The sequence below is a fragment of the Rana temporaria genome, chromosome 13 (genome assembly GCF_905171775.1).
Source record: "Rana temporaria chromosome 13, aRanTem1.1, whole genome shotgun sequence".
In the NCBI taxonomy this organism is placed as follows: Eukaryota; Metazoa; Chordata; class Amphibia; order Anura; family Ranidae; genus Rana; species Rana temporaria.
In genome coordinates this window covers 56,720,316-56,746,354 of record NC_053501.1, presented here as the reverse complement: position 1 = coordinate 56,746,354, position 26,039 = coordinate 56,720,316, and the positions used below count along the sequence as shown (strand labels likewise).

General features: G+C 42.8%; 1 protein-coding gene across 2 annotated transcripts in view; it reads right to left on the bottom strand.

The window, feature by feature from the left end:
• Positions 1 to 26,039, bottom strand: part of FMN1 (formin 1) — a 354,391-nt gene that overhangs the window by 297,868 nt on the left and 30,484 nt on the right. For both annotated transcript variants that reach the window (XM_040333461.1, XM_040333460.1), the window contains exon 2: positions 9,379 to 11,210. In XM_040333461.1, the coding sequence (XP_040189395.1) occupies positions 9,379 to 11,092 (1,714 nt within the window). In that variant the 5' untranslated portion in view covers positions 11,093 to 11,210. The remainder of the gene's footprint in view (positions 1 to 9,378; positions 11,211 to 26,039) is intronic.

Sequence of the window (26,039 nt, the reverse complement as noted above, 5' to 3'; positions counted from 1 at the left end):
TGGGAGCAATCTGAAGGCCTGCACGGCGAGAAGAAGTTTCAAAACTTTCTCTTCGGTAAGAAAAAATTTCTGAGCAAAGGGTCTATTAAATAACCCAGAAAAAGTATGTTCTGGGAGGGTACCAGACAAGATTTCCGTTGTTTGACTTTCCACCCTAGAACCTGAAAGGTCCGCATAACCAACTGCAGATCTCGGATAAGGGATTCTTTGTCTCGGGCAAAGATCAGAAAATCGTCCAGATATGGGACGATCGATGCCTTTTTTCGGATTCAAAGTGTCACGACTTTGGCCATGGTCTTTGTAAAAATTCTGGGTGCTACCGAAAGGGAGGGCATTGAACTGCCAATGACTCATCCCGTTGTCCATGAGAATCGCAAATCTGAGGAACTTTCGGTGGTTCTGGCAGATTGGAACATGAAGATAAGCGTCTTGAAGATCCAGGGTAACCATGAATACCTCTGGCCAAAATAGATTCCTCACAGAGTAAATGTTTTCCATCCGGAAACGTCTGTAGAGAATATACTTGTTCAGGACGCTCAAATTGATGACCATCCGGAAGCCGCCAGAGGCTTTCTGAACCAGAAAGACATGGGAATAAAATCCCCGAAATTGATTTTCCGGGACAGGGGAAATGACCCCTTCAGTTTCCCACATGGAAACTAGATTCAACATGGCTTGCTGTCTCTTGGTTTCTCGGCAGATAAGTGTTATATATATATATATATATATATATATATATATATATATATATATATATATATATATATATATATATATATATATATATATATATATATATATATATATATATATATATATATATATATATAGGCATTTTATATATTGTGTTATATGTATGGCACAATATATATGTGTTACATACAAGCATTCAAGATTACACATCAACGGGTGTTTGTTGACCAAAAGGGTTAGTGGCCAAACAAGATTTACTACACATATCAAAGGGGACAGATAATGACTACGATGTGCTTGTTGATGTTATTATTCAAGAATGCAAATTAGGGCATGTGATGACTGCAACCGTCTCCGGGTTAGGGGGTCGTTATCTGTCACTCCGAGAGACACAATGTAGATCAAAGATGGCCAATCAAATTGCTCAGCCATTCAGTGGATAGGCAATATAATTCTGGAGGTCAGTCTAGTCATTCTCTGAATATATTCTCTATGGATATGAAAAGCACAGGTCTAGAATTGATCTAGGAAAAGTTGGGACTCTAAAACTACTATTCGTTGTCATATTTACTCTGTGGATTTGTATCATCTGTAGACTTTGGACTTTGTTCCGTGTTGGAAGTCAAATAAATTGCACTCTCTGGAGAACTTGTGTGTTGCTGCTGGAACATAACTTATATCATCATTATAATAACTAAATATCAATTATCTACTGGACACTATATATTATTTCACTACAACGAGTAAGAAAAAAATCTTTGGGGTGGAAGATTTTTTAATTCCAATCTGTAACCCCTTTCCAATGTTTGAAGGATAAAGGAATTGTTGGAAATCTTTTCCCATTCCTTGACAAAGTGGGACAACCTTCACCCTACCCCTGGCATCACTGGGGAGTTTTGGAAGGGGCTTAAGCAGTAAAGAGAATCTCCTTCTGCTTAGCTTTGTTAAAAGACCACTTTTTCTTCGCCTGTTGGTTCCAAAATTATTATTCTGTGGCTTATTCTTTTAAAAAAAAAGGAGGAAAACGTTTACTCTTCTCAGAGGAACGAGCTAGGACCTCCACCAAGGAGGAACCAAATAAGAGCTGGTCTTCAAATGGAATGCCGCAGAGCTTGTTCTTGGAGACCAGGTCCCCCTCCCAAGCCTTAAGCCAGATTGCTCGTCTGGCTGAATTAACGAGAGCAGAAGACCTTGCTGTAGCTTTCACAGGAGCTGCAGCCACATCAGCCAAGAAGGCTACTGCTTTAGCAATGAGTGGGAGGGACTCCCTAATACCCTCTTTGGGGGTGTCAGACGAAAGGAGCTCGTCCAGACGCTAAACCCATACATCTAGATTCCTAGCCACACAGGTGGATGCTACAACTGGACTCAAGGATAAAGCTGAAGAGTCCCAGGCCTTACGTAGCAAAGACTCGGCCTTCCTATCCATATGTTCCTTCAGGACCCCTGAATCTTCAAAAGGACAGGTCTGATTTTTTAGAAACCCGAGACATAGGGGCATCTAGTTTCTTTAAAGAAAGTTTCCTTAATTTCAGATTGAAAATGAAATCTTCTTTTGTACCCTTTAGATTGGAACATACTCCTTTCCGGATCTTTCCATTCTGACAGGATAATATCCTTAAGAGACTGGTGGACCGGAAAAGTCCTTGACTTCCACCCCTGGAGCCCCCTATACATTTTATCCTGCACAGATTGGATTTGCTGTGGCATCTCAATCTGCTCAGAGACATAAATTGATTTCAAAAGCTCATCAATTTCCTCAGCTGGAAAAAGAAACTTAGGGTTACCTGCCTCCCCCACCGATGTGGAATCCCCATGAGATGAGGAGCTCGGGTTCTCCCCTTCTTCCGGATCTAAAGGGAATGGTGAGAATCACTGATCTCGGACCGAGGAAAGGGTCTGATGGTTCTAGGGTCCCGGGACCAGAGGAAGAAGGTCTGCCCTGCTACCACCTCCCACTGCCCTGCTACCACCTCCTTTATAGAAGACAATAGCTCTTTAATGGAGGAAGTCTCTAAACTAGCCCTAGAAGGAAAAAAAAAAAGTTTTTTATATCCATCAGGCAGCCTGGCTCTATAGTTTCCGCATTTTTTTCCTCCGTCTATCCTAGAAGAACAGAAACAAGCCATAAAAAAAAAAAAAAAGGACACCTGCTGCATAAACACAGAAAAGGGCTTACCTTGGAGGCAGTATGGGAACCGGAGGCTGCTGCTGGCTACATCCGAGCGGGTGCTCCCTCCTCAGGCCTATCTTTTTTTTTTTTTTTTAAGTGTATTTTTTTTGTGCGTGTACTTGAGAGGAGCCGGACTGCAGGAGTTGGGAGTAGGCAGGCCTCCCCCAGAGGCAATCTGCCACCTTTCTCCATTCCCCGGGTGGCAATGGCGGGTATGTGAGGGGGTCCTCCCACACAGCCCGCCCTACCTGCTCCGCTTTGAAGCCCAACGGGCAGAGGGACTCCCTATAAGGGAGTGAGAGGATCTAGCCCGCTCAACCAGCCCTGTTAGTCCTTCGCCTCTCTTTTTAGAGACCGCGTGGTCAAAGTGCGTGCATGTTATCCCAATTTTGCGTGCGTGCAAGTGTGGTGGTTTTTGTGGGAGGGGGGTGGGCGTACTAAGCGCAGGCTTACCTCGCATAGCATACCCACCGGGAGCAGGGCTGAGACCACCAAACTCAATTCACATGTAGCCGAGACCAGGATCCGAACCCCTAGCTGCAGAGGTGAATGGCTTGTCAGCGCAGTGCCAATCGCGTTGAGCCACCACAGCTCCCTCTCAGGCCTATCTTCAAGCTCCATTGGTGAGTGGTGAACGGCCGAAGAGAAAAGGCTGCTGTCCCAGGCAGCATGTCCTCAGTGTACTGCGCCATAGCCCTTATGAACACGGCGCCGGAAAATGCGTCACGTGACTTCCGGTTCCGGCGTCACCGGGAGTCCTCCGACGCCATCTTGGTACACCTCGGTGAAGCCGAGGAAGACAAGGTTTCCACCAGCAGCTGGGGAGAACCTGAAGGAAGGAGGTTGCCATTTTACCCTGCAGGTGAGGCAAGGAACCTTCAACAGGGAACCTTTCTGGCCAGAAATGGGGACTAAATGCATCTCAGCCACAACCAGTACTGGATGCTGCCAAAGAAGGGGGGTCTGCCAACCACAGGTCAGAGGAAAGGGAGGGGCCTTTTAAATTGAATCGGATTTGTGTTTCCTGTAGAGGGCGGAGCCAATCATCTATCAAGTAGCTGTCCTGGAAGGTGAGGGGGGGAAAAAATAAAAAATAAAAAGTACATGGTACAGCAGGCACATAAGTAATTTGAAATGGTGGGGTAAAACACTTTAAGTGTTGATTCATACATAATGAAGAAGGACACCCATACCTTGTGAACAGAGCATAACAGCAGAAGACAATTTTCCAAAACATTTTGGGCAGAAAAGTATACACCAAAGGGTTTCTAGGAAGGGGAGGGAAAAAATAAAAAGTGGAAAGGGGTGGGAGGCCACGGCAGGGTTGACAGCACACAGAAACCAAGTATACATTTTTCTTAAAAAAGTAAATCTATTGCGGGAAAAACGTGGAGCAGCCATCACTGACTTGCTTCTGAAAAAGCTGGTTGCCCAACTAGTCCACTGATGCTAATAATTTTAGCATCCCTGAACTGGAACAAGTATGCAGAGAACGCACTTAACTACAAACCGTATGACAGTCATGCAACTAGCATTTCAATAAGTAGAGGTTGCAGTGGCAACCTCCAGTTGGCTCTCATTACTGACTTCTGGCAAGTTACATGCACATAGGTGGTCTGGCCTGCATGCATCAAAATCTGTAGTTTTTGAGTGCCTGGGAGGCACATGTGCAGCGTCTAACCCCACTGCCAGCAGTTTGTAAAATTCTATGGCATACTAAAAGACTTGGCAGCTGGGGACATATTGGTCCCCATTAAGGAATGTAGGGCCGAAACAACTAATTGATTAATCGACAACAAATCGAATTATGAAATTAATCGATTACAATTTTCATAATCGATTAATCGGCCAGTAACATAATGGGGTTAAAAAAAAATAGCTTTTTATAGTACAAAAAAGTAAATCGCTACTGTAAATATTACTTTCACTGTCCCACAGTAAAAAAAATGAACCCCTTACCGTAGCGATTATTTGCTCTTTTTGTACTTTGTTTTATTAACCCCATTATGTTACTAAACATCTCAGGCCTGGGTTCACACCTTTTGGTGATTTTTGCAGAAACACTCTACAGTTAATTTACATGTTTTCCTATGGGACACGTTCACATCCATGATATTTTTTCAGCTGCTGCGTATTTGGAAAGGGCAAGGACTTTTTAACGCAAAACTGTGCTATTTTGTTTTTTTTTGGTTCAATATACTTCAATGGAGAAGCTGCAGAAAAGCATGTAATGTGTTTTTGTGGCAATTTGTGTTTGTAATCTGCCCAACAAATTGGCCCAAAAAAATGTAAAAATGCTATTTTTTTTTAATGCTACTATCCGATTAATCGAAACAATAATCGGCCAACTAATCGATTATGAAAATAATCTTTAGTTGCAGCCCTAAAGGAATGTGTGCCTGAAACGCAGGATGATTGAATGTCCAAAAATGCTAGGATTTGGCACAAGGGGTCTGTCTGCGTGCATGTTGCCTAATGAAGTGCAATCTATGAATTTGACTTTTCAGGAAAACAAAGCACTCACTGAAATTCACTATAGACTACATATATAAAAAAAAAGACAAAATCCAAACAAAAAAGCTAAATACAAAATGCATTTGAAATGATCTACCAGACTTCAAAAAATAGCGCCAAAAGGATGTCCACTGGCTACATTTTCTGCTACCACCCATCTGGTAGTTGCGCTTTAGGTGGTCTTGGGTAGACAAAATTGTATACAAATCTCAATGTGTGGGTCAGCTCACATGGTTTTCTATTCATTGCGAAACCAATGAATTGTTTTATTATTAGGCAGGCCATACATTATGCTTTTTTTCCCCCTATCTCTCCATCATGGCATCAACAGTCAGTGTTGACATGTGGATTCCTCCCATAGCACTATATTATTCTGACAGCGAGAGGTTTCCCCACCATCAGAACACATTGATCACTTCCACTGGCTATAGCCAGCAGCAGTGATCTTATGAAAAATCCAGAAGGCTGCTTGTATTGAAGTCATTCAATAGATCAACTTCAGTATACGCAGGCCTGCCCAGAGATGGATTGAGATTTGGCTGGTTCCTGCTGATATACAATGTGTGGAACCCTATTTGATGCAATTAAAAGAATAAGTTCACCTTTAAAATAAATAAAATAAAATGTGCATTAACTTTTTTTCCCCCTAGGACCCTGGAAAGCATTACACCAGAAATAAGACTGCTTGCGCCATGCAGGACTCCTGCAGACTGTCAGTGTAAGCTGTCTGCATGTACATCGGGCAGGCAGTTTCACACTGACAGGAAAAAAGTGATGGACTACCAGAGTGCTCAACAGAACCCTGGTGGTTCATTGAGAACTACAATTCGATAGCTGCAAAGCATGTTACTTGTAGTTGATTTGTTCACAGAGCTCTGAATGAATGACGCAGCCTTGTGGGCAGAGCCCCACATGGCTGCTTTCTTTTCAAAAAATTACAGCTGATACTGGGAACTTCTCCCCATACTCCCCAGAGGGCACGGATTGCTGAAGGGCTGCAGGAGCAGAAACAGGTTACATGTTACTGATGCTTACCTTATCCTTTAGGTAAAATTCTTAAGGCCACAGTCACACCACAACATTGCTTTACGTTGTATGCATGTGCACATTTGTATATTGTGACAGTGCCATGCCTGGTCAAGATGGTGGTGGCTGTTACAACCGATTTAAGACCTCACGCTCAGATTTCATAGAGATTTGGGAGAAAGAAATCTCCAATTCTCGGACCTGGTTTTGCAGGCAGCCAGCACACGGATAGCACAGGTGTTTACACTGGTTATAGTCTGCGACCTGACAGTAGATTGGGGCTCCCCACTGTCCCAAGGGTCCATGTGGCTGGAAGGAATAGGTCAGTGGAGTGCATGTCTGCAACTAGCAGATGGTGACAGAGTGGCAAAGAGCGGAAAGCGTAAGCGAGAACCAGGTCCGTTGGTCTGTGGGATCAGACCTAGGGCCTAGGCATGAGGCCATGTGGCAAAAGTGAGCCAAGAGGCCGTAAGTTTTGTTTTGATATTTTAAATGATGGTGGAAAGCCCCTGCAATGGCTACGGATTGTGTGTGAACTTTAATTAAAAAAAGTGTGCCAACCATCCCTAAAACTATATACATACACTCAAAGCACTGCAGATGTGTATTGGGGGGAGGGGGTGCAACTTCCAACAACAAGGCATCCCAAAACAAATGCAGTGCATTCACATGAGTAACACTCATTATAATGCCCATTATGATATTACGATACACATTGTGGAAACCATTGGCTTGCATCCTCTATACTCAGAACACTGCCTTTAATTACAAATAGAAGCAGTATGTCAATAAGCTGGCTTGGATATGCAGAGAGCCGTCATAGCCTGGATGCTGCAATGTGAAGTTCCAGCCAAACATCAGACTCTGCAGACAACCCTCCCATTCTGCAAGACTTCTTCTATCCAGTGACTGGAAATCCTTACACCTGACTGCTTATTCTTATTAATATCTACTGGTCACCCTTCTCTAAGCAGCTTTGAACTTGGTCACATGGGTTGCCAACATAGACTCAACATGAATTATTAATAACTGTTGCCACAAATCCCATAAAATCTCTGGCAACCATTTACATAACAGCCAGGTACTCAAAACGCAAGGTTATTCTCCAACATCAGGACCAAATAAACCTGCAAGTAAATAGCTCCTCAGTTCTGCACACTGCTGCGATTCCATTTTGATCAGACTTCATTGTGATTATGCAATGCAACTTTGATATAAAACTTGAATGCTACTTTTAAGTGGTTTGTATTTTCTATGGGGCCAAAATCATGCTGGAATCGCACCCAATTAGTACTGGAACCTTGCGTTGCCAAGATGCATTAATTTGAGTGGGCAACATTGAAAACAGTTAGATTTCCATTGTCATGCGATTCTGTACAACTCAAGTTACATCTGAAACCGCATTAGTGTGAACTACAAGTTACAGATAAAGTAAAAACATCTTTGCCATTCTGAAGCTTCCCTTCAAACACTCTGCATATTTTTTATATACTGTGATTCTGTACTTACCAAATATGCTGCAAAAATCTCCCTCAACGGAGTCTGGCTGCACCCATTTAAACTGTGGGCAGTTCACTGCCTGTTCACTTCCTGGATTTACTCAGACACACATCTCTAGCTCTGCAGCTTTCATTGACCCTCTTATAAAAAACTAATTTCCTCTCCCTTACTGGCAAACTAACAAGAGTGAGATAGCTGTGCATGATGCCATAAGCCTAGGCTAATGACCAGACAAACAGGAAGTGGGCTGTAGAACGTATTTACTGGCAGGAAAAAAAAAAGGGGGGGGGGTTTTACTATCCAAAGTTAAAAAAACAAGGGCAGAAGATTTAATAGAAAGATGAAAAAAAATTACTGAAGGTATGCTTTAACCACTTAAGGACAGAAGGTGTTTTTCAGATTTGGCGTTTACAAGACTAGAAAATTACTTAAAACCCCCAAAAATTATATATATATTTTTTCTAACACCCTAGAGAATAAAATGGCGGTCATTGCAATACTTTGTCACACCGTCACACCGCTACCGACGGCTCCGGTAACCGATGGAGGGCACGGAAGAGCGGCGGGAGGGGGGGGGCCCTCTCCCGCCACCGATAACGGCGATCTCGCGGCGAATCCGCCGCGGAGACCGCCGTTATCGTTTACACGTCCGCCCACTGAAAAGATGGATACCTCGGTTGTGGCAGCAGCTGCTGCCGTTACCGAGATATCCATCTTTAAAAACAGGACGTACATATACAGTGGGCGGTCGGTAAGTGGTTAAGAATAACATATCAAATGTATTTAACAAGAGACTTCAAAATTTGTGGTCACACTTCAGAGAAGAGCTGTTTTTTCTGCAATAAAAAAAAAAAAGGAGGGGGAGTATAATAATTCTCCGCAAGGGAATACAGAAAACAAGGGGTTTCTGTGGGCTCTGATCACACTCCCTCACAGCGGTCACCTGTAGACCAGAGCAGTGTGGAAAAAATGCAACACGTCTGCATTTTTTTGCACTGCTGCATAAGTCTGTGCAACCCTGCGTATCTATACAGGGTAGCTGTGTCACTGACATTCCATTAAAGTTTAGAGAAAAATAAGGGGGGGGGGGGACAAGCAGGGATAGTGCCCTGTGCAAAGCACTGTCCCCCAGCTGAGATCACTACCTGCAGTGGGAAAAAATATATATATTTTTTTTACTCTGCAGGTAGTGTGAACGTGCCAATTATGTGATGCAAAGGATGCCCCACACACCCAGTACAATCTAATTACACAATACCTGCACACTCAACTTAAAACGGAGTTCCACCCGAAAGTGTAACTTCTGCTCATTTACCCTGTCCCCACTTCCGGGAGACCGGAAGAACAGTTTCATAGTTCCATCATCTCTTCCCCACCACGCCAATGGCTCAAATCAGAGCTAATGAACAGAGCTGCAGTAGTGTCACTATTCGGCTACCCACAAGGATAGAAAAAATAAAAGATAGACCAACCTGAAAATGGAGTACTTGGATGCAAGGGGAAGATTTTGCCAATCTCCCTTTTCTTGTGCCCGCCATTACCACATGCCTCAGAAGCCAGGTTAGAAAGGCTAGATGCTCTTATTTTACCCTCTGAGGACTCTTTAGCAAAGTCACGTGGCAGGGTCCAATGCATTTCCCTTCCCCAAGTGCCTGGATCTTCATGGGCACGCTTTACTGACAAGGGGAAAATCTTGTGGTGAAGTTGGGGGCTCCGCAGCTGGGGTGAAAAAGACGACGGACCAGAAGACACCTCTTTATTATTTAATGAGGAGTGACTAGGCAGATCACTGTCTGCATCAGAGCTTGTGCATTTCTCAATTCTGCCATTCCGATGAGTCACTGTGGGTAAGCTCAGTGATTCCCGTGAACTTATTTGCTTCATCAGACTGGGACTGATACGGCCATGCCCTCCTTTGCGATCCAGATACCCCAACCAATATTCTGTTTCCTCCAAACTGTCACTTTTAAGAACTTTAAGGAGATTTTTGTTGACAAAACCATTTAACTGGCCAACCTCCTGATCAGCCATGGCTTCAACATCCATTGACTCACCCACTGTGGGCAGCTCAATGGGCTCAGGCAGTGTAAGAACATCTGCTTTAGGAACAAACTCATTTGGCGGTACAGACAGGACAGCTGTGACATTTTCATCTGCATCATCTTTAAATGAATCCTCTGAGAAACTGTATGTGGTTACCACCTTCTGCACACAGGGACTAATGGTCTGCACTTTAGCTACAACAGTCCTGAACTCCTTACTACTGGAAGACGGATCACTTTCATCCTGTTCCATAGAACTCCTTTTTGATAAATGTTCTGGAACTGCAGGCTCATGTTGTTCCTGCATAATTCTAAGGACACCCTGGAGGTCCCCCATAGGGCTGCCATTCTGTGGATGCAAACTGAAATCACTAAATACATCATTGTCATATAATGACTGGGAACTGCCTGCTGCCGACTCAGCACTATGCATCCCCGAACTTTCACTACATTTACCATGAGAATTTTTCACTGAAAGACTTGCAGCATAACTGCACTTGTTTTCTAGAGACTTAAGTCTTGGGCGTAACAAGTCATCCAAGGAACCTGCCAAGGAAATTCTTATAGATGGTGTTCTCTCTCTGCCTTGTGCCATTCCAGTCTCTGGGGCCCCCTTCCACTTCATCTTCTTGTTCACAAAGTCCTCTATGCTCTCTTTTCTTCGGCTGAACCTCCTCCTATTTTTACCTTTAGTTGAAGCCTTTTTTTCCACAGAGGCCATTAATGACTCATGGAAATCAATAGGAACAGAAGAGTCCTCTAAAAAATGGGATGATCCAGGCAGGTCCTGAAATTTTCCGTCCTGATTTCCCATTTTAAGCCCTGGGTTGTGGATGGTGTTGAGGAGATCAGTCAGCAATTTGTCTTTGGCAGCCGTGAGCTTGTACAGCTCTGTGAGCAGGTCCCTTGTTGTAGTTTTCTTTAAGGCCTCTGAAAAGCTTCCATAAGGTGGATCTTTGTGCTGTGCCTGCTCCGTCTCCTCCCTGACTCGAATGCAGTTATCAAAGCATGCTCCAGCCTTGTCTCGAGTTACACAGCGTTTGTACGTGAATCCCCTGACATTACCCAAAGGAAGATAGAATCTGACGTAACACAGTTCCATAATGGGCTTGTGCAATTGGAGAACAGAGTTTGCACTCTCCATTTTCCGCCTCTAATTATCTCAAAATTTAAATAATGTTGTTAATGTTCTCTGTGCTTCATGGCAGAGCATGTGATAACCAGGCTGAGAATCATCTGACCGAGATCCACAATAGCTTGGCCTGTTAGAGCAAGAACAGAGAAGAAAAAAAGTCAGATAGATGAAAATATTAGATACAGATAAATATAACCATGAGTCAGTCTCCATCAGTGCAATAAAACTAGATTATGTACATTTGTATGAATGAGTACCAAGAGGGAAAACTCTGGTGGTATACAACAAAACATTTCTAAAAGTCTTACTACATTAGGAGCGATACCTGCTGCAATACATATGCATTTAAGCAATAACGGAGCAACACTGCACAAAGTGTATTTAAATATGTCAAAACGTTTAAATATTAAGCTTTTGTCAGAGAAAAACAAAAAACAAAACCTGCGTTATATTTGTATATTGCCCATCTTCATAAATCTGTAAAAATCTGTAAATATTTATGAAATTTTGTTTCTTTTTTTTTTACAGATTTATGAAGATGAGCAAAATACAAATATATTTTTTTTCATAAATATAAAAAACCCCACGCACACTTTACACGCTAAACAGGATATACAAATTACCAAAATTGTAATCCTTAAAGAAAAAAAAAAATAGCATGCACTTTTCAATGCAACTTAAGTAAGTGATCACATTGTTATCCCCCCTCTCCCTATTGGAAGAGTGTGGAGAATGCACCAAGCAGAACCTGATTGGTTGCCGAGACTGTCTGCTGCTGTCCCTATATGGCCCAATCAACAGGACAGCGTTCTTGACCAAGCTATACTGCAGCAGTCGTGGACCAGGCTTTGCCGTCCGGCAGAAATGCATGTATAACCAGACTGGCTTCACTGAATTTCAAATCCTTTGGCAAGTACAGCAGTCCCCATCCATGTGGACCATTTGTATTTAAAAGCTATATTAGTTTAACTATAATGGGCATGTGTAAATTATACATATTTAAACAGTTTACTTATTGTTTATCAATAAAATTGGAAAACAAGAACAGAAAAATCTAAAAAAAAAAAAAAAAAAAAAAAAAAATTGTATAGAAATATTTCATTGAAAAAGTAGAGCTTTTGCCCCCTCCTGATCTTAAAAGGGTTGTAAAGAATTGTTTATTTTCTAAATAGGCTCCTTTAAGCCAGTGCATTGTTGGTTCACTAACCCTCTCCTTCGATTTCCCTTCTAAATGTTTTTTTTCTTGGTCTGAATTTCTGGCTGACTAACCCCCAGCCAGAACGGCTCGGATGATGGGAGCACGCTTACTGAGAAGGAACAGGAAGTGAGGAATTCACACCAAAGAAAAAAAATAAACGTTTAGAAGGGAAATCATAAGATCTATTAATATAATCTAAAGTAATCAAGCATCGACATAACCATTTTCCTGTTGCTCTTCAATTCATAGCGGTTTTGCCAAACTAGAATTTATGACACCCACATCACCTTTGTAGAATTCATCATTTATATTTGGCCCAAAAATCAAAGAAATTCTATGTCTATGGCCTGCCTTAGCCTAAATAAAAGGATACAGATTTAAAATTAAGAGTTGTTGCAATTGCTGAATATACTTAAAGTAGTATGGGAATCTGTGTTTTTGTAGAATTATACTTGCCTAGCTGGATGCAGCATCGGTTCAATGCTGCATCTGTCCCCCGCTGGCTCCAAGACTGAGAACTGAGCGATCAAAGACCGTTGATCACTCGGTTCTCAGGAGTTCTGTGAGCAGAGAGCTTGTAACAGTCAGTCACCGGCTCTCTGCTCACAGAACTCCTGCGCCCATGCTCACTGGAGCGCTGGGCTGTGTAGGGGGTGGAAGTGGCTTGTCGAGAGGCTGAGCCGGTCCAGGCATGTAGGTGGGTCCTGACCATATAGTTACAATGTTGTCACAGAGCCGGTCCAGGCTCATGCATCAGCCAACAGCAGGCCTCAGTCCACTATCAGCTGAAAACGAGTCACAAGAGTACAGAACAGACTACACTCCTGTGATCCACAGGAGAAGTACAGCCAAACAAGCTTTGGCGGTATTTCGCCATAAATTCTTGAAGTTGGACGGCACATAATACACAGCAGCTCTTTAGTTCCCAAAACATTGTCTAGATCAGTGGTTCTCAACCTGGGGGTCCAATGAGGATTTGCCAGGGGTCACCGAATCATATTCTGTTCCTGAAGCCCGCTCTCCCAGCCTTTTCCCGGCCACCCAGCTGGGCTGTTCCTGGAGCCAGCGGCCACCCACACACGTGGTCTCTTTGCTCATTCAGTTCACGGCATGGCTGGGGGGCAGAGACTAGAGGTCAGCTGACTGGTGAGAAACATGACGTGGGAGGGGCTGTTTTCGGCATAGGTGTCACTGCAAAGTCAGAGACACAGTAAATCCAAGGACACAGTGAGTGAGTAACACTACCTGTGATTATAGTTGCCATTAAAAGTCCCCACTACAGTTTTCAGATCAGCAGATGACCTTAATCAAGAGCACCCAAATTGGCTGATCAGAACTCCCCCCAGCACTGCCACTGATCCCAACTCCCCACCAAGGGGTAAGAGAGGGAATAAAAATAGAGAATACATGGAAGGGGGAAGAAAAGGAGGGGGGAGGAACGAAGAAGAGGAGAGAAGGAATAAGAGAAAGAACAAGAAGAGCTAGAGGGATGGGGGGGAATAAAATTAGGATAGAGCGAGAAAAAGGTGAAAGAAAAGGAGAACAAAAAGAAAGAGTGGTACATCCTAAAATGTACCACAAGGGGTTTTAATACTGTACGAGTAGAAAGGACTCGGGTAGCGCTAAATGTCCGTGGGTTAGGGGGCGCAAATTTCTTGTCTTGCCTTGGGTGCCGACAACCCACACTACAAAAATAATTTTACTGTTAGGGGTCCCCACAACTTGGGAAATTTTATCAAGGGGTCATGACACTAGTAAGGTTGAGAACCACTGGTCTAGATGCATGCAACAACTGACTCATGTCATTGTTAATGACAGTATATGTTTCAAGCAGGTGCCGAACAGGTTGTGCACCCATCCAGAGTGCATCTTAATTATAGACCTACTCAGCTAAACCATGATAAGGACAAGTATTGACAGCACAAAAGGACTAGAAACCAAACTTGTGGGATGCGATTTCCCCCATAGCATTTTTTTATTAACCACTTGCCCACCGCCTCATGTCTAAAAGACGTCCTGTTTTTAAAGATGTATATTTCGGTAACGGCAGCAGCTGCTGCCACAACCGAGGTATGCATCTTTAGTGCCGACGGTCCTGTAAACGATAACAGCGGTCTCCGCGGCGGATTCGCCGCGAGATCGCCGTTATTGGTGGCGGGAGAGGGCCCCTCCCGCCGCTTACCGTAGCCATCGGTAGCGGCGGAGGCGATCTGGTCCGTTCGGCAAGTGACTGGGGACGAGAAGTGACGTCAAAACGTCAGTCCCGCCCAGCGTCTTAAAGAGACATTTTTTTAAATGACAGAAAAATAAATTGACAGTTTAATTTTTTTTTCTTTTTTTGCATTTAAGCCTAAATATGAGATCTGAGGTCTTTTTGACCCGAGATCTCATATTTAAGAGGACCTGTCATGCTTTTTTCTATTACAAGGGATGTTTACATTCCTTGTAATAGGAATAAAAGTGATATATATTTTTTTATTTCAGTGTAAAAAATTATAAAAATAAATAAAAATAAATAAGAAAACCAAAAAAATTTTTAAAAACGCCCCGTCCCGACGAGCTTGCGCGCAGAAGCGAACGCATACGCGAGTAGCGCCCGCATATGAAAACGGTGTTCAAACCACACAAGTGAGGTATCGCCGCGATCGTTAGAGCGAGAGCAATAATTCTAGCCCCTCTTCAAGAGCAAGCGGTCCGCTTTCAGATAAAAGTGGTCTCTGCTGCGGAATTGCCGCAAGATAACTTATCGGCGAAGGCCCCCCGTTGCTTACCAGAGCTGATCAGGTCCTGTCCCCGGGCTGACATGGAGACAAGTGAGGGGAAGATGGCCACCACCCATCTCTATATCATTGCATGGCGGAAGCAATGTCAAAACGTCACTTCCGCCCAATGCTCTTGAAAAGGGACTGTAACGGAAGGGCCCATGGAATCCAGAAGCTCTTACAAAGTATGAGCCAGAAAATAATGGACATATCTTGGATTGCTTTAACATGGGTCTGAAATTCACAATATATTCAAGGAGATCTGGAAGAACTATTTACAGGTTGTTGATTCCGAATTCAACAGGTTAATTGAAAAAGTGACTCATTCAATGTGGGAACACAGACTGTTAGGGGTTAATGTCGTCTGCTACTGTGATGTAAATGAATCTAGGATGGCTCCTAAAACCTTTTCATTGTGTGTGCTAATTGACACTGTATTGTGTGAAGGAGTCCTGTAATAAATGTGTATTGCAAGTTAACAGAGACTCTAAGGTCTATTGATGATAAATGTGTATGGTGTGAGAGGAACCGGGATGTCTACCTTGAGGGGTCAGGTCTCAGAGTCACCTCGTCTGATTAAATAATTAGTTAAATTAGCTCATGTAAGTTACATCAGAGATGGTGCCAGAATGTATACCAAAAAAAGATGTGTATTGGGCTCATTGTGTGATGATGTGGGTGGAGTTGAGTCATTGTTTATATTGGTTACTAACTGTATATAAGAGCCCGATTTTCTCATTAAAGAGTCTATTCGTTTTGAACCTCAAACAGAGCTGTGTCTCGTTACTGGGGGAATTCGTATGGGTCGTGTTCGCTGGATTGTGGAGTATCGATAGCTGTCTTGGGTTCAGAATGGAATATCTTAAACAGCATTAACCCCTGTCCCATTTGGGGTTCCGTTACAGGTCCATTTTTTTATATATATATATATATATATATATATATATATATATATATATATATATATATATATATATATATATATATATATATATATATATATATATATATATATATATATATATATATATATATATATATAAAAAAGTGTATTTGCATTTTAGTAGGGGGTGCACCAAATGCGTTTTTTGGTGCCGAAACACATACTGAAAACTAGGCCAAAAAACGAAACTTTTTTTAAAATATTTTTATACAGGAGATGGTCAGAGACTGGGGACATGGTACAGGAGATGGTCGCAGTCTATGGGAGTTTACACAGGTAGGTCAAGGTTTCCATTGCACTGTAGGATTTTGCATTTTTACCTTATTTAACAGGTTTTCCCATCAGTCTTATTTAATCCTGGTTAGATTACATGCTATGCACCGTCTTCCTAACTGGAATTGTATTAGTTGTGCCAATACAGGAGCAGACTTCATCCACATTATCTGGTCCTGTCCAGTAATTGCTAGATACTGGAAACAAAATGGTAGAACTATTATCAACTATATTGTATAGATGAGTCCCTTTTACTCCTAAAACCTGTTGTCAGTTTCTGCCTCCTAGAAGAACAGTGGCCAGATATGAGACTACTACGTGAAATACTGTTTCTAGCCCGTAAAATAATTGGTCTCGGACAGAAGCAAATCCAGCCCACCCCTCCCTCCTTCAATGAATCCATGTCGCCAAACAGATTTTGCCAAATGAAAGTGTTATGAACTTAGAGGCTCCACTTAAATACAACAACATTTAGGATGTTTGGTGTACCCCTGCTCTTACTATGACAACCCTCTTCACTTTCACATGTTGGGATTTGATACAGAAGGTGTGAACCAAAAAGCACCATTTTTGTAGAGTATTGAAATGACGCCAAGGAACACTTGACCCCTTGGCCCTGACAGTACTCAAATATGCAGCCCCACTGGACTAAGATTTTTTTCTGTAGGGCCGCATGTTTGCGCATCTCCCTCTGCACAGAGACCTACTAGCGATTGGGACGCAGAACTGCTGAACTTAGAAAAAAAAAGTCATGCAAGCAGCATCTTTGGGGCGGTTTGGCAGCGCTCCTAAAACACCCCTGCCCATTTCAATGAATGGGCAGCGCTTCTGCAACACTGGCGTTTTTTAACCCCTTCTTTGGGGTTAAAAGCGCCCCGTTAGCAGCCGAAAGGCGACGCTTAAAGCATTGAACCCAAAAATAAAAAAAAGGAACCTGCATGTTTTATGACACAGCGCTTATCCAAGGTCATTTAGCCCCCTGTAACACCTAAAAAGCCTGGCTGATCCTGCCAGTCTCTCCCCACCCCTATGTAAACTGATCACAGTGTATCATGGCTGCTGAGACCAGACACCGTGGTCAGTTAACGTGCCTCTGTCATCAGCATGCTATCTGTTCTGCTCTTTTCTCTGCTCCTGTGTCCCTTCCCCCCCCCCCCCCTTTATCTGTGTGAGCCGCCCCCTCCTGCTACTCTCATAGCACTAACCTGTAAACACCATCAGCACCGCCTTCTACTGCAGTGGCCCCCTCTAAATGATTTGTTAATATAAAATGCTGTAAATACCCAATTTAAGAGCCAAGATTGAGATCACATGACCATGACACCAGTAGAAGAATCTCATCTCTGCCCACTGCATCTCAGATGAGAAAAAAGAGAAAGCTGGCCAGTAATGTGATCGCAATCTCAGAAGTAAAATTAGATATTTGCAGCATTTATTTGTATAAATCATACAGAGAGGATACTACAATAGGAGGCAGTGCTGATGGTGTGCACAGGTTAGAGTGGCTTAACCACTTTAAACTGCAGTAAAGCAGCGCTTTACCACCAACGCGCCAGTGTGAAAAGGGGTCTTGGACCCAGAACATTAACACAATACTTGCTCTAAAACAACAACCCCATATTTAAAAATTGTAGCACAAGCATAAGTCATTCAACTAGTAGATTCACTTTTAGTAGTTTTGTTTAACCACTATACTACCAGCCAACGTCATAACGGCCTCGTCTTTCACAGCCACTAGGGGGCGCGCGCACCCGCCGCTTTACTGGGAACACGATGCGCCCGCGATTGCCCAGTAACTGAGCAGGACCGTGGATCTCTGTGTGTACAGATCCACGTCCTGTCAGGGAGAGGAGACCGATGCGGTGTCCCTTGTACATAGGGACACAGATCGGTCACCTCCCCCAGTCAGTCCCCTTCCCCCACAGTAGGAATCACTCCCAGGGTACACATTTAACTCCTTCCTCGCCCCCTAGTGTTAACCCCTTCCCTGCCAGTCACATTTATACAGTAATCAATGCATATTTATAGCACTGATCGCTGTATAAATGTGAATGGTCCCAAAAATGTGTCAAAAGTGTGTCCGCCATAATGTCAGTCCCAATAAAAATCACAGATCGCTGCAATTACTAGGAAAAAAAATTTCATAATTCTGTCCTTTATTTTGTAGGCGCTATAACTTTTTTTTTTTACCAAAAATATGTAGAAGACTACGTATCGGCCTAAACTGAGAAAAAAAATAATGTTTAAAAAAAAAATTGCCATATTTATTATAGCAACAATTTTGTTTGGGAGCCACGTCGCACAACTGCGCAATTGTCAGTTAAAGCGACGCAGTGCCGGAAGCTGAAATTTCATCTGAGCAGGAAGGGGGTATTTGTGCCCAGTAAACAAGTGGTTAAAAAATCCAGAATGTTCTCTAGCTGCCTCCAACGTACTCCCATTTTCTACAAAAAAGTATAGTACAAAGAATATAACAAAAGCAATTCATGTTTATAGCAAGCACACTGACCATAGTTCACCTAGTGGCTACCTAATATTTACCATCTACAGGAGTATTTAAATCTGATAGATAGAGAAATTATATATATATATATATATATATATATATATATATATATATATATATATATATATATATATATATATATATATATATATATATATATATATATATATATAAACACACACACACACCCTGTCTTTTCATAAAGGAAAAATCCACGTATCTGCAATAATTTCTGTACATTGCAGTGGGTTAACACCGAATGAAATGAGAAAGTCACACCGTATCCTGGCGGATGGAGCCGTATCACACAGACCAGAATCAGACAACACAGTCATACATCCTCCTGTGACTCACCATTGCAGAAACACCAATGAGTGATGTGGGAAAACAGAGCTTTCATCCTGCTACTTACCATTATCTATATAGAGGGGCAAGGTAACCATTCCAGAGGAGAGCAGCCACAAGTAGCACGATCAGTCTACATTGGGTGGGATATGCAGCAGCATTAGGCAGTATATCACTCTTACAGCTACTGGGTGAGGCAGCTCTGTCGGGAGACTGCTTGCATTAGAGGTACGAGAGCTTTGTCTTTACATCTTAATTTGTAAAATGAAAAATATGAAAACAAGGGCTCCACTATTGTATGCATACTAGTCTCTGGGCAAATGGATTAACCATCAAGCTTTTTTGTTCCCCCAAAGGCCAATGATCTCAAATGCACACAAATAAAATGTACCCGGCCAGTAATAACATTATTGTCTTCTCTCAGGGCTATGGAAAATTTCTTGATTTGATTCTCTACAGAGCTGCAGACTGTTTGCAAGCTCTTAAACAAATTACACCACAGCTGCCATTTCTCTGCCAGGTGCCAGGCAGTGGGCACATACTGTTGCCCATCAAAACCAGATTTCAGCCATTTATCTGTCTAATGCACATGGAAACAAAAAGGTTTCTCACTGGTTGGTCTTGATTGTCATCATTTAAGACTCCATTCACACTGGGGCAACACAACTTCCATCACGACTTTGGGAGGCAACTTGGACACGACTTGAGTATGAATTACAGCGTGACCTGAGGAAACTTACAAAGAAACTTCAAGTTGCCTCCAGGACAGGAGGCTTTCCAGTGGCCAATCAAACAACAATCAGCTCTGTGGGAGGGAGGGGTTTGCCTGAGAAATGTAGGTTATCTTCCTGTATTGTTGCTTCTATTAAAAGACACTGATCCGACTTCTGAGGCGACTTCCATTGAAATCAATGTGTACAAGTTGCCTACAAGTCGCCTAGAAGTCGGATTGAAGTAGTACAGGAACCTTTTCTGAAGTCAGAGCGAGTGCAGTAGTGCGCAATAAGACGGCTCCATTCACTTACATTGATTTTCTCATGCAGCGCGACTTGAAGTCGGATCCAAAGTCGTCCCTGTGTGAATGGTCTCTAACAGTGTTGCATATAAATTATTTTCTGAAGTTCTGATAACTCCACCCATCATGGAATATGATAGTTCTACAATTCAAAAAGGGATCTAAAACATTTGATTGAAATGGGAAAAAAAAAAAAAAAAAAAAAAAAAATCATAATTCTGAGCAAGTATATAGTACAAGGCTGATTGGGGCAGAAGAACAGAATGTGCAGGTTTTATTAAAATACCACCTGGTGATCCTACTTCTCCAAGGTGTACACTGTGGCCCAGATTCACAAAAGAGATACGACGGAGTATCTCAGATACTCCGTCGTATCTCTCATAGAATCAGTATCTCTCATAGAATCAGTATCTCTTCATAGAATCAGTTACGCATAGATAGCCATAAGATCCGACAGGTGTAATTGTTTTACACTGTCGGATCTTAAGATGCAATACCGCGGCCGCCGCTGGGGGGAGTTTGCGTCGTAAACCAGCGTCTGGTATGCAAATTAGGAGTTACGGCGATCCACGACAGTTTTTCAAGTTCGCTACTAGTCTAGTTTCCCGTCGCAAAGTTAGTCGTCGTTTTGGGTGCCATAACTTTACACAGCACACGTATGTGCTGTATAAAGTATGGCCGTCGTTCCCGTGTCGAAATTTAAAAATTCACGTCGTTTGCGTAAGACGTCCGGGAATACGAAAATACGCTACGCACGTCGCCGTTCGAAAAAATTACGTCACTTGGCGCAAAGCACGGCGGGTAATTCAAAAAAGGGAGCATGCGCAGTAGGTCCAGCGCGGGAGCGAGCCTAATTTAAATGGCACACGCCCCTTTGAATTACGTGGGCTTACGCCGGAGGCCGCCGGCATAGGTTTTCATTGCAAGTGCTTTGTGAATCAGGCACTTGCGATGAAAACTTGCGGCGGTGTAACATATCTACGATACATTCCGCCGCACTTCTACGTGAATCTGGCCCTTAGTTCTGCACTTAACTCCTGTGACCCAGATTTAGACAACAGCAGGTTAAAGTCTGCTGTTAGCCGACGTCACAGAGCCAGTCCAGGCTCTTCAGGATCTGCATAGATGTCCAACAGCTGGCTCAACCTCTCTCAGTGAAACCACTGACCTCTGAGCCTAGCCGCTCCCACACCCCTCACCGTCTGGCACTCCAGTGAGAGCTTGAGGGGCAGAGCACAGAGTCACTGTTATGTGCTCAGAGTTGACCAAAGAACTGAGCAATCAGAAGTCTTTGCTTGCTCAGTTATTGGTGTAGAGCTAGTAGGGGACAGTTGCAGAATTGCATCAAGGCTGCTGTAGCCATCTAGGTGAGTATTTAGGTTTGTTTTTTACCATTCCTGCACTCTTAAAATATTTTAAGACACCTCAATGGACCCCCATGTCACAGTTGTACTTCTGTGTTGTCACCCGGCTTGCAAACATCCCGTGCTAGCCTCTTTAACACCGCGCTATAGACAAAAGACGTCTACAGCGCGGTGGAGTTGTTCTGGGAGGACGTCCTCCCAGAATCCTTCACTCGCGCGCCACCTGGGGCGCGCTCCCAGAATCATCCGTGAGCGCCGCGTCTAGAAGACCCGGCGCATCACAGATCGCGGTAAATTGCCGCTGATATCGGCCGTTTACCACGTGATCGCTCCGTCAAATGACGGAGCGATCGCTTGTAAACAAACCGGCGTCATGTGATGACACCGGTTCCTCTCTGTACCGATCGGTACAGTGTGAGAGGAGAGGGGGGAGAGCGGAAGCAGCAGCAGCTGCTGTGGGCTGGATCTGTGACAAATGCAGTCACAGATCCAGCCATCCATCCCTGCGCAATACTCTGCAAATACCCCCCCATACTCTGCAAATACCCGCTAATATGACAAACGAGAATTTATTTTTACAGAATTTTCAGTGTTTTTTCTTTTATAGCGCAAAAAATAAAAAACCCAGGAGGTGATGAAATACCACCAAAAGAAAGCACTATTTGTGGGGGGGGGGGGGGGAGGACAAAAATTTCAGATGGGCACAATGTTGTATGACTGAGTAATTGTCAAAGTGTGAGAGCACCAAAAGCTGAAAATTGGTCTGGTTTCCTAAGGGGGTTTAAGTGCCCAGTGGTCAAAAAAAAAAAAAAAAAAAAAAAAAAAAAAAAAAACGCAATTTGGAGTCAACTTCAACACTATATAAAAAAGGTGTAGTGTAGAAAGGAGAAGCCTTGGCCTGGCTTCTGCCTACTCAAATCTGGGGTAAAGCATTTATATTACACACACGAAAAATTTGAATATCGTGCAAAAGTTCATTTATTTCACTAATGCAACTTAAAAGGTGAAACTAATATACGAGATAGTTCAAGTCATGATTTGTCATAATTTTGACGATTATAGCTTATAACGCATGAAAACCCCAAATCCACAATCTCAGAAAATTTGAATATTGTGAAAAGGTGCAATATTCTAGGCTCAAAGTGTCCCACTCTAATCAGCTAATTAAGCAAAGGGTTCCTGAGCCTTTAAATCGTCTCTTAGGCTGGGTTCACACTACTACACTACTTTCATCCTACTTTGCTCTGCTACATTGGTCCTACATTTATCCTACATTGGTCCTACATCCATCCTACTTTCATGAACAGGATACTACTTTGGTCCGACTTCAATGATATTCAATGGGCCTGAAGTAGGATCAATGTAGGACCAAAAGTAGTACAGGGAGCATTTTCAAAGTCGGACCGACTTGTGTAGGACACTACAAGACGCTCTCATAGGGAAACATTGAACACAGAGCAAAGTAGGATGAAAGTAGTGTAGTAGTGTGAACCCAGCCTGAGTCTGGTTCAGTAGGAATCACAATCATGGGAAAGACTGCTGACCTGACAGTTGTGCAGAAAACCATCATTGACACCCTCCATAAAGATGAAAAGCCTCAAAAGGTAATTGCAAAAGTAGTTGGATGTTCCCAAAGTGCTGTATCAAAGTACATTAGTATAAAAGTTATGTGGAAGGGAAAAGTGTGGAAGTAAAAAGGTGCACAAGCAGCAGGGATGACCACAGCCTGGAGAGGATTGTCAGGAAAAGGCCATTCAAAAGTCTTGGGGACTTTCACAAGGAGTGGACTGAGGCTGGAGTCAGAGCATCAAGAGCCACCACACACAGACGGATCCTGGACATGGGCTTCAAATTTCGTATTCCTCTCGTCAAGCCAATCCTGAACAAACATTGTCAGAAGCGTCTTACCTGGGCTAAAGAAAAACACACCTGGTCTGTTGCTCAGTGGTCCAAAGTCCTCTTTTCTGAGCAAATGTTGCATCTCATTTGGAAACCAAGGACCCAGAGTATGGAGGAAGAATGGAGAGGCACACACTGCAAGATGCTTGAAGTCCAGTGTGAAGTTTCCACAGTCTGTGTTGATTTGGGGAGCCATGTCATCTGCTGGTGTTGGTCCACTGTGCTTCATTAAGTCCAGGGTCACCGCAGCCGTCTACCAGGAGATTGGAGCACTTCATGCTTCCTACCGCAGACAAGCTCTATGGGGATGCCGGCTTCCTTTTCCAGCAGGACTTGGCACCTGCCAATAGCACCAAAACCTGGTTCAATGACCGTGGGATTACTGTGCTTGATTGGCCAGCAAACTCGCCTGACCTGAACCCCATAGAGAATCTATGGGGCATTGCCAAGAGAAAGATGAGAGACATGAGACCGAACGATGCAGAAGAGCTGAAGGCCGCTATTGAAACATCCTGGTCTTCCATAACACCCCTAGCAACCAGTGCCACAGGCTGACCGATTCCATGCTACGCAGTAATTGCTGCAAAAGGGGCCCAAACCAAGTACTGAGTACATATGCATGCTTCTACTTTTCAGAGGTCCGATATTGTTCTATGTACAATCCTTGTTTTATTGATTGCATGTAATATTCAAATTTTCTGAGATTGTGGATTTGGGCTTTTCATGCTTTGCATGTAATGAGTCCATCTCATAATATATTAGTTTCACCTTTTAAGTTGCATTAGTGAAATAAATGAACTTTTGCATAATATTCAAATTTTTCAAGTAACATCTGTATATACACGAATCTTCATTGCCAGCAATTCCACTATCTTCGCATGCAGGTCACAGCAGGAGTCCACTACATACACACATCTCTGCTTTTCTCCTGAAGTCTCTTTGCATCCCTTTCCTGTCCAAGTGCATCCACCGTGTTGTTTACTGCACAGAATTTCTATGTCTTGATTGTAACAGTGTACTTTTGACCACTGGGAAAGTATATGACAATGTAACAATGCAGGGGTAAAAAAGTAAATACCAGCAAAAAAAAAAAAAATAATAATAATAGCAATTGCTTATGACACAAAGTGCTTTAACCAGTAATGTTTTATTCTATTCCCCTTAATTAGCAAAGCCAACACCATGTTCAAAAAAAAAAAATTATTATAAATCTTTACAGAGCTCATCTGCAAACACGAACAACCTTTTATTGGGGATGCACCAAAATTTCAGGCGCAAATGGTGTTTGGCACTTTGCCGAAAGAAAAATGTTGCAGATAATGGCGCCAAAAAAAGGGGTGGGGGCCATCCTGCCGGGTGCTGCACATGTATCATTCCGACGCGCCCCTCAGTCTCTCCTCCCTCCTCACTGTCATGATACACAGCCTTCCCAGTGCCTGGCAATACGATGTCACGCTGTGTGTCAGATCTGAATCGCCATGATACATGGCACAATGATTCCTAGCATTGGATCATAGGAGGCGGGGACATCGTTACAGCGGCTGCACGGCGATTCTGACACACAGCGTGACATTGTATTACCAGGCACTGGTAGGCTGTACATCATGGGCACGAGCGGGCTGCTGCACCCGATGGGCACGAGCACTGGTGAGGATGCATGAAAGGCACAGGCAGGCTGCTACATCTGACTGGTAGGCTGCATCTGACAGGTACTGGTGAGGCTGCATTGATCTCTTGTATCATGTCTGCTAGAGGTGCACCAAATGTGTTTAAGTAAGAGACTGGGGATATGATACAAGAGGATTAGAGACTGGGGACATGATACAAGAGATGGTCAGACTGCATTTTTCGGATCTTTCTTGCACTAAAAGGTGCCAATAATGACCAAATTTAAATTGATATTAATTTAAAAGTCAATATAATACAATTGTATATAAAAGTATAAATATTTTTTAAAAACAGTAATTCTTGGTATTGGTTTTCAGCCTACTGTATTTTTCATTTTCGTATCGGCACCCAAAAAAAAAAACAATTCGGTGCACCCCTACTTTTTATACCATCAACCACATCATCATAACCCTCCAAGATTGAAGCAAGCCCCAAATATATGAATAGTTTTGTGTAATATAGATATACTTGGGGGAAAAAAAAGGCTCTTAAAAATTATAGCACAAGTATTTATAAAACAAATTAGTAAAGTAATTTGAGATCACTTGTACACATTAATTATTTATCCTTTTGTAAAACAATCTGCCGTTTTCTGATAAAGCAAAGCTTCAAAATTTCTTGAAAGAACAAAGGATAGCAGATAAATCTGTTCCCTTTGCTTTACTAAAAATGTCATCTAATTATAGAAAATCCAATCACGAGTATACAATTACTTATCCAGGCAGAAAAAAGCTGGATGCAAAGTCAGTACTGTAGTACTGTGTAGCTTCCATTGCTATGACAAGGCAATGCACACCTAGAACCAGGAGGCAGAATAAGACTTTTTGCAGTAGATTCACCTTAATGAATGGTATAAAATCTTTCCCTATGGCAAAAATTAGAAGATACAAAAACATCTACTTCTAATCCACCATATAAAATTTTGAAGGCATTAAAAAAGCAATTATAAAAATCATCTAAAACCAGCCAAAACACTCAACATG